The sequence below is a fragment of the Perna viridis genome, chromosome 2 (genome assembly GCF_037379345.1).
Source record: "Perna viridis isolate PV_CMFRI_1.1 ecotype Kerala chromosome 2, ASM3737934v1, whole genome shotgun sequence".
In the NCBI taxonomy this organism is placed as follows: domain Eukaryota; kingdom Metazoa; phylum Mollusca; class Bivalvia; order Mytilida; family Mytilidae; genus Perna; species Perna viridis.
In genome coordinates, this window is record NC_142446.1 from 39743677 (window position 1) to 39759057 (window position 15381).

General features: G+C 32.9%; 1 protein-coding gene across 2 annotated transcripts; it reads right to left on the minus strand.

Annotated features, from left to right (window-relative positions):
- Positions 1-406: 406 nt before the first annotated feature.
- On the minus strand, positions 407-15209 carry LOC148625011 (atypical kinase COQ8B, mitochondrial-like). 2 transcript variants are annotated; one of them, XM_088568196.1, is made up of 14 exons: positions 14960-15209; positions 12713-12911; positions 11872-12462; positions 11074-11140; positions 10586-10657; positions 10143-10271; positions 9298-9383; positions 8207-8347; positions 7329-7410; positions 4868-4961; positions 3006-3147; positions 2321-2428; positions 1593-1745; positions 407-789 (listed from the first exon to the last, which is right to left on the minus strand). In XM_088568196.1, exons 2-14 carry the CDS (start codon positions 12902-12904, stop codon positions 499-501), a joined length of 2148 nt encoding a protein of 715 aa, XP_088424322.1. In that variant the 5' UTR covers positions 12905-12911; positions 14960-15209; the 3' UTR covers positions 407-498. The 2 variants fall into 2 exon arrangements, with proteins under 2 accessions (XP_088424322.1, XP_088424321.1); XM_088568195.1 differs by having other exon boundaries at positions 15112-15186.
- Positions 15210-15381: the final 172 nt, after the last annotated feature.

Consider the following 15381-nt stretch of genomic DNA (forward strand, 5'->3'; position numbering starts at 1 on the left):
ATACCATGTTTGGTTATGATCCATCCAGTGGTCTCGGAGGAGAATTTTTCTAATTTGGAAATGTTAAATTTTGAAAAAAAAAAAAAAAAACATTTCAGGACCCATAACTTAAATCCATCAAAAGATCTTTCTGAAAATTTCAGCATAGGTCGAACTCATCATGCTGTAATTTGTCAATCATATTGGCCTTGACAGCCATATTGGCCCTCAGCAATGCCTCAGAACCAATATGACAGACCCCAAACCTATAACAGGGCCAATATGAAATTACATATTTATTAACATAGTACATTGTATTACACAAATAACACCCTTTAATAGAATATCTCTGTATCTTATATCATCTACATGTACATGATGTAAGCCTATAACTATAGAAGAAAATAATTAGAGAAAAACTACAGCAGAGGTTGCAATCATTTTTACTTGTTTTTATATTAAGACAATACATCAGAAAACATTAAATACACAATATACATGATCTATAAACCAAAAACATTAAACTTCAGATTCAGCATCTCCAAACTGATATTGTTCATAAATTTTATCAAACAGTGGTCCACACTGGATTTTACAGTTCAGTTTGGCACAAAGTAAAAATGCTCCAGCCATTTTCCTATGTAATGAATAAGTCTCCTCTGGTGGAGGTGTTAGTCTGTGTTTGGCCATCACTGGGATTTGATCTTGTATCTGACTAGCAGTTGTCTGTTTACCAAAGTCAAAAGGTCTCTCACTAGCAAACGCTTGACCAAGAATCATCACTGAGTCTACATGGGCCTTTTCCATCAACTGAAATGTAATGAGTCATTTATTTCCACAATGGTTTCTAACTTGTGCCTACCAAGTATCAAAATATAATGAGCTTAGAAAACAATGTGAATTTTCAAATCAGCTGTCAAATACACATGAAACATAAAGTATACAAGTACCAACTAAACATGAAATGCAGTGTATGCCAACTATACATGAAATGAAATAAAATGTATGCCAACTATTCATAAAATATAATATAAAGCTAACAAAAAATAGTTTCCTGGTTTGCAAGCCCTCCCTCGTCTCTTATGAGGGTGCCTGATTACCAATTTTTATTGTCATATCAAAAGAATAAAAACCAACAAAACGCCTCCCTTACTATGAATCCTTTAAAAGTACCCTCAACACTCTTTGGTAGCAGTAAACTGTTCATGACAAATTGCATGAAAACCAAATAATGACTTTGAACTGCCTTTTTTGGGTAATAAGGTAATTGAACATTATGATGCTGGTATAATTAGCAATTTTAAAAATAAGTTGTTTTAGTACATGTATTTACAAAAAAGTTATTAACAAAGTATTAGACATAAGTGGTGACAAAGCTGACGGAAATACATTATTACATTATGACTAATGTTTAATATTTGTGAATACAAGGACTTGCTTATAAATTCTCTAAGTTTGTTCAAGCCATAGTGTAAGGGAAGAGACAATGTAAAATATAGTCATGTTTGTCTCTATACCTTTCATAGAATATTTTCAGATCATCTACAAAAGGACATGGTAGATGTAGAGCAACATTGTAGATTTAATTTGAGTTAATATTTGATAATTTCTACCTTGGTTTCATATCCTGTCAGAAATCCAGCTTTCTGAGACCACTCCAGTATACCATCCCTGTCCTGATCTCTTGCTGACTTAATAATTCTTATGTAATCATCAACAAATTTTTTACAAAACTCTCTTGTTGCTCCAAAGTCCAAAAGTATTACCTGACAAAAGTGACAAAAAGAAGATGACTTAAAGTAATATACTGCAGGTAAGGTTACTTCTCACACATTTCCATTGAAAACATTGAACTTTTAAATGAGGTGGATTAAACAAACAATTAAAATTAGTATTAATGCCTTTACATACTAATTAATTGTAACCAGTGTATCAAGTTTCGTTTGGACTCAATCCTCTAAATACATGGTTTGAGGTAAAGGTATACATGATAGCAAGGAAAACTGATAAAATGAATTGATGCCCAAACTCCATATCACTTCAGTTTATTAGAGAAACAAACCATTGTTTCTAAAAAAAATTAAAATATGATCAAGCCTAAGTACAACCATTACATGTAAATACCCTTGAAAATTGTTAGTCAAATATAAAAAAACAAAGTCATTGTTTTTTTTTTCAAGGAGTACTTTGAATAAAACTTCAAAAATCTGAATTTAAAAAAAACGCAAATGTTCTTAAAGCACAGAGCATTGTTTAGGATAACACATACTGGCAGGTTAGTTAATGTAATGAAAGCTTTATGTTAAAATAAATAAATAAATGGTTTTTTTTTTATACAAACCTTTTCTGTACTAGGATCAAAGAAAAAATTTGACCAATTTGGATCTGTCTGCATGAATCTCCATATAAATACTTCTGTCAATGTTAGATAAAGGAGATTGCTTCCTATCTGTAATAATATAACACAAGGTAAGGAAGAATTCATTTCATCTTTGAGAGAAATTAATAGCTATCTAGTTAACAAACACAATCTAATGATTTTCACTTTACTTTTTTAAAACTTTTATTTAGAATCATGACAATAATAATTCATGTTTAAATTTCTATCAGAATTTTCCAGTAATGATCATGCCAGTGCTACATCCATTTTTAATCCTGAAAATACACTTTTAAACCTTATAACAAAAGATAATTACATGTACATAAAAATGGAGATAGCTGAATTTTGTATTTGAAGGTTTTGGGTTATCTCTTCAATAGTAAATATCAAATTACTGGGTTTACTAGCAGGTTGCTGAGACACTGAATTAAATACCTTACTGAGTCTTTCAAATCTTTCATTAAAAGTGTAATTATCAAGTAAAACATTATTTCTCATTTATTATAAAAGAAAATACTCTTTCTGTTTATTTTCTGAAAAAAAAATTACATAAATAGTAGAAAATTACCTATCTATCTAACAAATAACTACATAGCTAAGACGGGCACTTATCACCTTGTGCCTGAAAAGTTTCCAGGAAGCTTACCTTATTTCTAACATCCTGATCTAAATCTACACACTGATCTAATGGTAGACCCTCAACATATTCTGTTGTTAATACTTCTTGGGTACTTAACTCGTTTATAACATCTGGTACCAAGAAATTATCATTATCAGCTAGAAAGCTTCTACAAAAGAAAAACAAGAACATGAGAAGTGTTTGATTTCAATGATGTCAGATGCCTACCAAAGTAAAGACAATTCTAAGTATAAAGGAATTTCAAAGTATTGTCCACCTGCTGTAGCAAAAGGTTTCATAGGATAGTGGAAGTTTCATGTTCTTTCTCATAATTCTTCCCTGCTCTATGTACATTTACAGGTTTAACACATCTTAATTTGAGTTAGTTTGAGTTCAAATTTGCTCTTAAGAAAGACATGTCCAGGACTCATTTAAATATCAAATCAAAGGTCCACTTGAGAGTAATGAAAGATTCTCAATTAAGTGTAAATGTAAACGATTGAAAGATCTAGGACTCTGGTAAAAAGGAGTTCAAAGGTTCTGGTTCAGAGGGCACCAATCTTTGGACCACTTGTAATCTGAACTCTTGTAACTTCAGATAGACCCAAGGCAAATACTTCTAACCAAATCATATTGTCTCGTAAAATCTTGAGAGTTACTTTAATTCAATCATTCTACAAACAACATTACTGAATACAACATATTTTAATTCATAATATATGTGGTGTTTTTATCATTGCAAAAAGTGCACAGACTTAACAAGAAATCTGTGGGCAATGGCTCACTAGTGATACCCCCACTTCCAATCAAAACATCAAGAACATAAATAAAGTCCTAGATAAATAGGAATTTGTTGTCAAAATTTCTCTAAAAATATATCCTACCATATGGCAAACCTACAGGAAGAACATGTTAAAATTTCAAGCAGCTGAAATTGAGCAGTCGCTGAGAAAATTGTGACAGAAAATAGTATTACAGAAACACAGACAAGGGTAAAACAGTATACCCCTACCCTTCAGTTTGTTTGTTTGTTGGGTTTAACGTCCGAGCAGCAATATTTCAACTATATTCAGACGATGAACATGAAATGGATGATGTTTGTTTGTTTATTGGTTGGGATTTAACGTCCGAGCAGCAATATTTCAGCTATATTCAGACGATGAACATGAAATTGATGATAAAATGAACATGAAATGAAAAAGGGATGGGACACAAGGACAATGGGGTCAACAAATTTTGATTGCCACTGGAAATAGGGAGAGATGGGTAGGGTCGGGCAATTTAGCCTCCTGTGGCGGAGCCTATGGTTCCTACTCCGGGAGAATACGACAGTAGGGTTCTTTAACATGCGAGGAACTTGGCATCTTTCCCAACACGGTGCACCACTATGGTTTGCGGTCAGGTTTTCCGTATTAGAGCCTGACAACCCCAGCATGTAACACACCAGGGGTAGCCCATTCCACCACCTGGGGCACACATCCCAGTTGCTCTGTGGGCAGACCGCCCTAGCCCCTGGCTAGGGTTCTGAGCACTGTTAAGTCGCCTTTTACGACAAGCTTAGCGCTGCTGCAGGCCTATTCTTTTAACACCCGGACCTGCACAGGGACCTACCCTTCAGAGCAGGGATATAAAAATTACACATATATTTCTGAATTTACAACACACAGGCAAACAAAAAATATTCAAACTTCCAGGTGCAACTTTAATCAATCTTTCAACAATGAGAAATTAAGTGCAATACAAAAATATTTGGCCTAGTAGACTATATTCACAAATACAGAAAGTTAATTTCTTCATTGAATAGGTACATTATTCAATGATTGGCCTACCAAGTGGGCAATTACCATACATTTAACAATTGAACACAACTTTCATTTCAATTCTGTTACCTAAATTTCCTTGCACATTCGGCTTCTCTTATATAGTCTACTTCCCATGCAAGTTCTTTTTTGGCAACTTCCATTACATTTTCAACATAAAGTCCTGAAATAGGAGAAAGAACAGTACAGTACTTTGTGAACTAAGGCCACAGTTTTTTTAATTTGTTGGTTTACAGATTTTTGACCTGATGAAATCAGGTTGGTCAGTCAATAAATAATAAAACGGGAACCACAAATACATTGTACCTAGCTATTATTTATATTTTAAATAAAAACTCTTTTCTCAAAGATTCCATTATCTAACCTGACATAGTTTGGAAGTGGGATTTTAATCTACTGTATGTACCTACACATCATTTTCTCATTCCAAATTTTAGAGTGTCCAATAAATTCAATGTGCAATACTGAAACAATTTTAATTTCCTCTAATTTTTTGTATTCATAGTCTTCCTTACCGTATGATATAGTTAGGTTATAACAAAGGTGGTAAAAAGTGATTTAAAAGTTAAAATGAAATCAAATTGGAAACTTGACTTTTAAAACAACGTTGGTCAAAACTATGAACTGTTTACTTTGTCATTGAGCATTGTTTTGGTGTAAACAAGTTCTGTTACAGAAGGACTTAGTGATAAGTCAATATCAACAAAAAACCTATAAAGTACAGGAATAATTCAGGGACAGAAAATAAGTTTGCAGACAGAGTTCATTATAATGGAAAAAAAGACAACATTTTTTTTCCATTTGTCTTCTTTTTTCATATAACAATTACAACCAAGACTACTTAATCTTTTTGAAAACTTAAAAAAAAAAAAAAAATAGAGTGAGTAGAGGTTGTTAAACTTAAAAACACATTAAAAACTAATAACTTGTCATTAGTTGGAAGACAATGAAACTTCTCTTTAAAGTTATATCCTGTGATTTAAAAATTGTTTATATAATTTCAATAATATGGAGGGTGATATGGTTTTCAGAAAAGAAAAAAAAAAACATGCAAGTTATGTTTTAACTAAATTTTCTCAATATTGTGTTATGAGCTCTCTTGCATATGTCCACAGACAACATCACAGCTTCGATTTTTCTACCAATTACCTCCCCTTGTTTATCTACCGCCTTTTGAGAATAAAAACAAACCCACGAGGTTTTCAAACTCTTAAATCATTAACAATAACTGTTCACATTCTTTTCAATAAAAGGTATTTTGATTTTAACATCTCATGATTTTATTGATGTGGTGAAATTTTGGCAGCCATGTTGGTTGGATCTTATCACTGAGTTGATGAATGAACAAAACTAGAAGCAGGCATTGTCTGCCACTTTATTTTAAAAAGTAGATGTTACAATTTTGCACTTGCCAGTTTTTTTTTGTAGTTGGTGGCAGTAAAATAATAATGGGAAAACTGAAATTCCAATTTTATTTTTCTTCTCCAAGCTGGAATAATAGGGTCAACGGATCTGTAAACCAACAAATTAAAAAAAAATTGTGGCCTAAACGGAAAATAAATGTTACACATGCTAAGTAAATTAAACTAGAATGGTATGGATATTTTTGTTATGTAATTTTTCTCACCTCCTTTTTTTTCAAATTAATAGTACAGAGGAACTTACCAGAACCAAACCCAGAATATGGGCTGATCAAGTTAAACATATGAGTGGGGGGGATTTTTTTCTTTGTTTACAGCTGGGTGTTCAGGTCTCTTGACAAACCATACAGTTTAATACAAAACATTAATAGAAATTCTATGGGTGGCCCCCCCTTGTGAAAAGTGCCTTCCTGGGTATCTCATATCTGTTGATGGAACAGCTCTAATCTGAAAATCTGTTTAAACAGGACACATTTTTAAAATTCCAATATCATCTGTCTAAACCTTACCAATTTTAAAGTCCTAAAGGTTTCACTGTATGTAGATGTTATCCACAAAGGACAAGAGTGACAGCAGCCTGTGCCTTAAGGAGGTAGACCTAGGATAAGGGACACAACTCTTACAAATCTTTGGAACATTTCTAGTCAGCATATTACATCAATCTCATGTAAGTATCAAAGTAACTTGGACTGATTTCATTAAGTTTCAAATGTAAGCATGGTAGGCTTTGGTGAAATTGAATATGATTTCAAGAGTTATGTCCCTTACCCTAGGTCTACCTCCTTAACGAACTTGTTCTATGACAGAGTAGCAGAAATTGATATAATTGGCTAATGGAAATTTATATCAGGGTAAGAAATTCACTGAAAATTATAACCAGCCCTGAACTTGAATGTTACATGTTTTAACTACAAAACCAGTCAAAATTTGCTAAATTTTAGCCAGCCCTGCCCAGGAATTACCAGTCACGGCCAGGAAGTCGGGCTAGTATTTCCAACTGTGTGTATACATTTACAAAGGAAATGCATTGAAATATATGCTTTTTGCTAAAAACAGAAAAATCATTGTCTCAAATTATGTTGGTTCTTAAGCTATGAAACAGTACTTACCTTTAGGAAGAAAGTTGTATACATTGACTATTGACATTAAATTATTAATGTCACTGTTAATACTTTTGGCAACACCAGGATACTGCAAAAGAATAAAGTAAATATTTCATTAGGGAACATTTATTAACAGGATTGCAAAGCACAATAAGTATTCACACATTAAAAAAGCATCAACATTTTGAATATTTGACTTAGAAAAATCTGCTCTTTCCATTGAGAATGGATACAATTAACAACAGTTTTTCATTATTTGTCTTGAATTATGTCATAAATACCAGTACTGTAAAAGCTCTGAATGATTATTATCTACCATCTATAATGAAAATCTAATTTGATGCACATAGGATATTTGATAACCACTTTTTAGAGCAGACAGGTACTGCTCTTTGGCATACTCCAACATTAACTGTCAGTCTTATTTTCTGACTTGGTGCATTCTTACGCATAATACTGTAGGATTAATATACGACTTTGTTTTCAAAGGAGCTTAAATAGTATACTAGATACTGCTTACATCAAACAAATGATTTGATTGAGTAACAACAGGCACTATGTCATGTTTTTAAATGAAAACCATTTTTTATATTTTTTTTAGCTTCAAAAGAGTCATGAGAGTACTTTTTACATTTTTTATAGCCAGCAAAATGATAAAGAGGGGATTTTTTTTATTTTGATGTATGATGATAAAATGAGCAGTAAGCCACTTTCGTAAGAGCCAATGGAGAGCCTGAGAAGTAGGAGACAATTTTTAGTTGGCTTTAAATCTTCGGGTTTGGCATAAAATGAAGGGCTATAAAACATAACTGGTTTAGACATGTATATCTTAATACTCAGGGTTTGGTATAGAATGATGTTAATATTTTGTTAAATTAACATACCTGTATTTTCAAAGCAACTTGTCTTCCATCATGTAATACACCTTTATGAACCTGACCAATGGATGCTGCAGCAAATGGTTTCTCTTCAAAATACTTCAGTTTACTTTGCCAATCAGAACCTAGTTCTCTCCTTAACACTTTCTGAAATACAACACATCTACAGTTTTTTTTATACTTACTAAAGAAAGCAGCAGTCAACAACCATAATAGTTTTGAGATGCCATAGTGATGTAAACAGACTGTTTAATTGATTGATTGATTGATTGATTGTAGATATTTTTTATACCAGATATTTTATGTATTTACTGGACAAGAACATCTAGATCTGATCAATCGAAGAGACCCTGCTTCACATAAGTGCAAAAGAAATTTTTATTGAGCTTGCTAAAAGAAGCAATACATGCAAGTAGGCATGCAAACCCATACAGAAAAATTAATCTGACTCTGAGCCAATTAGTCATCATTTAACCTCAGATATGATGTATTGACTACCAATATAAGTCCTTGACAGGACTTTGCTGGGTATTGTACCAGCAACCTTCCACATTACAGGAAAGCACACAACCATCAGACCACTCTTGAGGTTATAACCAAGAACAATAGTGGGTGTATAACTATTAAGAGTATTTAAGTGAAGCCCTATCTTAAATCTAGGCAGAAGCTTATGATTAGTGATTCATGCATTTCTTAACCCCAAAGATTTTTTTTATTGGAAATCCTTCAGTAGGCCTCACAGAAACTGTATTCAAACATTTTCTGCCAGAATTTTTGCACCTTAACCAGTCAGATCCAAGGAAATGAACATAGGATGGGCTGTTTTTGGGACCTAACAAATGTATTAGATCAGTTTCATTGATTATCTCAAGATCTGATAAATCACCCCCCTTCCCATCTGGTTTTTAGGCAGAACCATACTTAAAGGTTTATAAGATGAATCAAGGCTGTTTACTCAAATGGCCAGGTTGGCAGAACAGGACAGATTTAATTGGAGACAGAGTATCAGGGCCTTATATGACATGGGGCATGAAGACGATAGGTGAGACGGCTCAAAAAAGAATTGAATGCCCTCCATATATCTTGTTAATACTGACCATCATTTGCCATGTAGGCATAAAATCTGCACTCTGTCTGACTCTATCAAATATCTTAGCTATTTCTGGATTTATCAAGGAATTGTCTGTAATCAAACACACAAGCTCAATTATTTTTTTTTAATGTAACATGTCTTTAATCTTATTTTCTTATTCAATGATAAAGTACAAAAATAATAAACCTTAGACTAAAATAAATATAAAATTACATGACAGAATCTTCTTAAAATGGTGTAAGTGAAATAACACAAACTGCTTCATGATGCAAAGTTCTTTTATAATTTGAATAAATTTTGATGTTGCAATCACAAATTAAGCTGTGGGAACCAAAATTGACCAGTCAGAAAAGAAATATACCATGTTGACTGAAATTTCAAGAGAGAATGGTTTATACAGAGTAAAAACCAGTCAACAAAGGAATAGATATCTTTATTACAGCAATATTTATTCTGAGCAGATTGTGTGCTGATGTAAAGTTGACATGCCCACTACTACTATTCATGTGACACGTATGCTATGCATAATGTATACACTTCAGTACAAATTGATCTACATTTGTACATGTACCTATAAACTTGTAAACTGGTCTGGCTGCTCATTGTTGATTTCACTTCATGTGAGTTATCAAGCTCTTGGAAATTCTCCTGCTGGAATTTTTAGGCAATGAACTAAATCTGGCCAATAAGTCAGTACACTTCCTGGCAGTTGAAAATTTACCCCAAAAAATCTTGCCTAAAGATGAGTATACAAGGTACTGTAAGTACATGTATATTAACTACAAATATTCCTTATCCTCATTTATATCATAAATGTTGAAGAATATTATCTATAATTTTGAATGCTACCTTGTATACTGAGCATCTGTCCAAGCTTTAAGGCAGCACCTCTGACACGACATAGGGTGTTCACTAGTCTCTCAGCATTAGCTTCTGTCAGAAAGGGACTTTTATCTAGTATTGCACCAGTGGTCATTTCTTAAATATATCAAATATAAGATAAAATGCTTTTGTCATTTATGTAAACAAAACCATACATATTTCAGCATGGAGGAATCTTTAATACCATTTTTCTAATTACTTGAATGTCAATTTCATTTTAAATATAGTAAAAGAATTGAATTTCAGATTAACTTTGGTTTTGAAACTGATTACAATTTTAGAAACTTTTTTCATCAAAGGTGTAAGCTAAAACTCTGGAGACAAATTATTTCTGCAAAGATCCGAGTAACTTCACCTGTAACTACAAATAAATAGCCAATTTAATATTTAATTCCCAAAAATAAACATACCATCATTTTTCAAACCAAGAGCTCTTCTTGTCTGTTCTGCCAATGCACCTATACCTAAGCCAGCAGCTAAACCTGGGGTAAGAAGTAAACGTAAGACAAACATTAGGAATAATATGTAACTTCACAAAATAGAAGAAAACAATTTAAAACTTACATGTATTATTAAATTTCCTTAAGGGACACATGATCAAAAGCATAGATGAGCAGTGAAAGATTCTTTTTTTCAATTAAAAAAAATACCTGCATTTAATTTCTTTTTAAGTACAGGTAACTTATGATGAAAATAATGATTAATTACTTGATTGATTGTGGTTTTATACCCTATGATAAATATTTCATGCATTCCAGGATGAATCCTTTTGATCGATGAAATAGACACTGCATGAACTACTTAGGCATGCAGAGCCAGATTTTTTATGTACTAGCTGACAAAAGCAACATCCTGCAAGTAAAGCATCAATCAACTAAAAGAACAGGATATCTATTACCTCCATAATTGACCAGTCTTCCTATTTTTGAAGCTGGAACTCGTCTTTCCCTTGCTCTTTCACTCAACTGGAATTATTAAACAAGAGAAGTGATCAGGGTGTACAAACAATGATAAAGCTACATTATATAACAGTTTTTTTCAAATAATTTCACCATTTCATAGAATATTTTAGTACTTCAAAGCTAATGTAATGAAACATAAGTACTACCTTCCCCAAAAGAAAAAAAATATTCCATAAGTTATAAGGCTCCCTGAGCAACCCAAAAGGAAAATATTAGCAAAAGGAAGGGGTGTCACTCACTGCTTCAACCAAAGCTGTTCTTTTTGTGTGAAATCAAGAATCCTTCTTTTTTCAAAATAAGGTTATGTTTCATAACTTTCATGCTGATTTTGTTTCTATATGAATAATTAGATACAGCCAAACCTTGGTAGCTCAAACTCCAAGGGAGCATTCAAATGTGTTTCAGATAAAAAACCAAAGTTCGGATATTTCCATGCAATTTTTGATCCTGGTCCAAGATCGACTTGATCACCAGGATTTGTTTGCTTCCTGAAGAGTTTTGTTTTGTAAACAATATTTTAGTTTTTTTATATTTTTCGCCTCTATAAGGTAGTATGGAGTGAAATTCGACTGTAATTTATTTTGTTTACATCATAAATATGTAAACAACAGTAGTAATAACTTTATCGCAGAAAAAAATTTGTTTTGCAAATTGTTTATAAAAGCATACCCTCTTGGATCAGCATTTGCAAATAGAATAAGCTTAAACCCATGTTATCAACACTATTTTCATACCTTAGGAGCTGCTGGTTTAACACTTTTTCTTGGACTAGACAACACAGAATCAGATGAAACAGATGGATCTACATTCTTCTTAATAGTGTCACTTGATATGGTTCCCATCATTGGTGAAACAATATGTTCTGTTTCTGTAGACAGTGCTTCCGTACCAACTGTTTGAAGGTTAATAACATTGGCTCCAATTGCTGACATGTTCAGCTGTGATGTAGTTAATTCAGGATCGTTATGTGTGGTTCCAGAAGAACTAGACATATTTGAAAATTTCTGTGCCCCATTTTCTTTTAAGCCAAAGTCAACATGATTTGTGATAGATTTTGAATCAATTAGAGTCTCTTGTGAGGAACCAACCTCCATTGCTGGTTGAGAATTGACTGACTGTTGAGATAAGCTATTTAGAACTGTAGATGATTGATCTTTAAATAAAATTTCTCCTGGAACATCAGACAGATCAAAATCTTCGAATTCTTCCTCAGCAGGTTCCTTTCTCATGAATTTTGGCATTGAACCAAGTGCTTGTGTTTTGGCAATGTCTAAGACTGTCTTAGCTTGAGTTGCCATCAAGGTTATTTTTTCTTGGACACTTTGCTGTGGAAGAAATAGCACAAGATATTTCACAATAAAGATTTTAAAATAGTAAAGATACAAATATAGTTACATGTAGTTGGTACAAACATGTCATGTAATGAATACAACTGAAGTATTCAAGAGTCTTCATTTATATACCGGTAGGATAGACACATTTTTATTTGTCATTCTTGATCTTTTTTAAATTCAAAGATAGTGAATTCACATAATATCATCTTGGTTACAAATGTTTTCAAGTGAATCCACAAACCTGTATTTCTGGTTGTTTAGATACAACTTCTCCAATGACTTCTTCACCTTTGACCTGCATCTCCTTGACAACATTCTTTAGGCTACTGTTTTGCCACCTCTGCTGAAGTTGAGCATTTTGTGTATCTGCCAAGGCTTTCGTTATAGTTTCCAATCCTTTAATGAAACCTATCAGATCTGATCTTCTTGCCATTTTTATTCTACAATGAAAACAGCATAGGTATAGTACACTACCTTCTCTTTAAAAATAGTGTGACAGGACAGCCTACCCACTGGGTTTGTGTATGTAGTGAGTTACATGTAGTTGTTAAAACAGCCTACCCACTGGGTTTGTGTATGTAGTGAGTTACATGTAGTTGTTAAAAGTCGTTTGTAGTATGAAGACTCTTGAGGTGAGGTGGCAGGACACCTTACCTGCCTTTAAGTAGGTAGTGAGAATGTAACTGACTTGGCTAAAGGTTTAATTCTTTAGCCAAACTGGTTTGTCACTGAGCGGTCCAAGGTTCAATTCTTGGTGGCTGAGGTATAAATTTGTGTGTCAAATCATGCTTTCCCATTACACTAGAAAAAGTGTGGGCAAAACTCACCACAGCCACTGGGCCCTGCTCCCCATCCAATAACCACATAGTCAAAATCAAAGGTTTTATCATTCAACCTTTAATTCATTTTGACCTCAAACAAAGAATGAAAATATCCCAAGAAAACATTGAGAATAAACATAAAAAATGTGGTACTACGTCAAAGTCTGGTTCCTATCAAATATGAGTATAGTAAAAAGTGATATTCATATTTGATAGTAACTGGTCATTCATAGGAGCAAGAACCTGTATATCTGGAACCATCTGCCATGATCTGGTGACGTTTCACCAAAGAAGTAATTGCAGTATATATATTACATATTTGCAACAAGGCAATCACAATACTGGTATACCAGCATTGTTAACAATACTGGAAAAAAATTTTATTCCAGTATTGTAATTTTTTTTTAAAAATGGTTTAATGTGTCATTTTATTATGTATTCCACTGTTTATTTTATTAATTAATTAATTGACTATGATTGGAAATCTTTCTATACTGTCTGATCAGGTGTTCTTATTAAAAGAATAGAATGGAATAAAATAAAATCAAATGCCTGTCTTAGAAAGAGTGAAAATCATATGTATCAGACACAGCAATGATTATTTTAAAGGCTGGTCTATAGACCAACTCAGTCACTCTATGTTCGACACTTTGGTCAAACCTCTGCAACCAATAACACCAGAGATATATGCAGCAAATATAAAGAAAAATGAAGTAACCAGAAACAAAAAACTTAAATACTGCAAAGACACAGCTACTCAAGACCATCCACCAAATTGGGCAACTCAATACTTAAAAGACCTGGAATCCCAGACAATACAGACAACAACTAAAGCCAAAGACATTGCCTGCATCTTGTGGAGGGACAACTCCACAACATATGACAACACTAGAGCAGTACATATTTCTGCAGAAGGTCCCACGGGTCATGCTGTCAAAAGAAAGAGACAACCAGGAGAAACAGAATACCAGTACAGAAAAAGGCATGCATCTGAGAAAAGCACTACTCCTGAAGAAGATGACACAGTGTCAGATGACCCAGCTGCAACTACTACATTGTCTGTGCAACAATCACTAAAGTACATCATGCAGCTGGACAAGAGACAACTACAGAAAAAGGTAGATGAACATCAACATGCCATCAAATCACTTCAAGAAGAAGGGGGACAAATGAAGACTAAAACTATTGATGAAATGAAATTAACTTTAATGACAGTGGCTGTGTATGAACATTTAAATTTGTGAACTTTTCAATTTATATTTATAGTGAATTTTTATTTATAGTGCTTCCACAGTTTATACATGTAGTGCTTTTTACATACATATGAATTTCATGATTAATCTGAATTTGGATATATACCTTAAAACTATATGAAATAAAATTATATTAAAGCATGATATTGTTTTTTTTTATTTCTATTGTCCAGTCATTCTATAATTACAAAGTTTAATTATTGCAATGTAAATTAACCAAACAATACAATATATCATCAACAATACTGGAACAATACTCGGAGACAATACTGGAATAAAATTTTGTTGGTATACCAGTATTGTGATCGCCTTGTTCAGGTGATCCCAAGGTGAATTATAATCAATCTTTTGCTTCAATAAATCATCTGTTTGTATTATGCAAATGTATTTGAGTCGTAAAAATTACGCACTGACCTCTATAATTTTACTTAGGCTCAGGTACTAAAAATTGTTTCCTTCTTCCAAACTCTACAGAATGTTTTAAGGTTAATGTAAAAATCAAAATGGTAGGTCCATTTTTTAATGCATTGTATAAGTTGGGGTTATGTCACACAAACATAGTTTACCCTCTGGAGTAACTTCTCACATGTAGCTGTCATGTGTTCATGTTGTTTCGTAAGATTCCGGCATGAATGAAAAGTACAATGATAATTCGGACCAAAGTGATATCGGACCAAATACAGATTTTCAAGTAATAGCTTCAGTTTTTTTTCTTAAACGAATTACCATGATGTATCTCTGTATTTATCAAGAGTTAGTATCAGGGACTTATAATTACAATAATACACTTCTTATTGGTACAAAATGTATATATAGTGACTCCTGATAACTGTCAA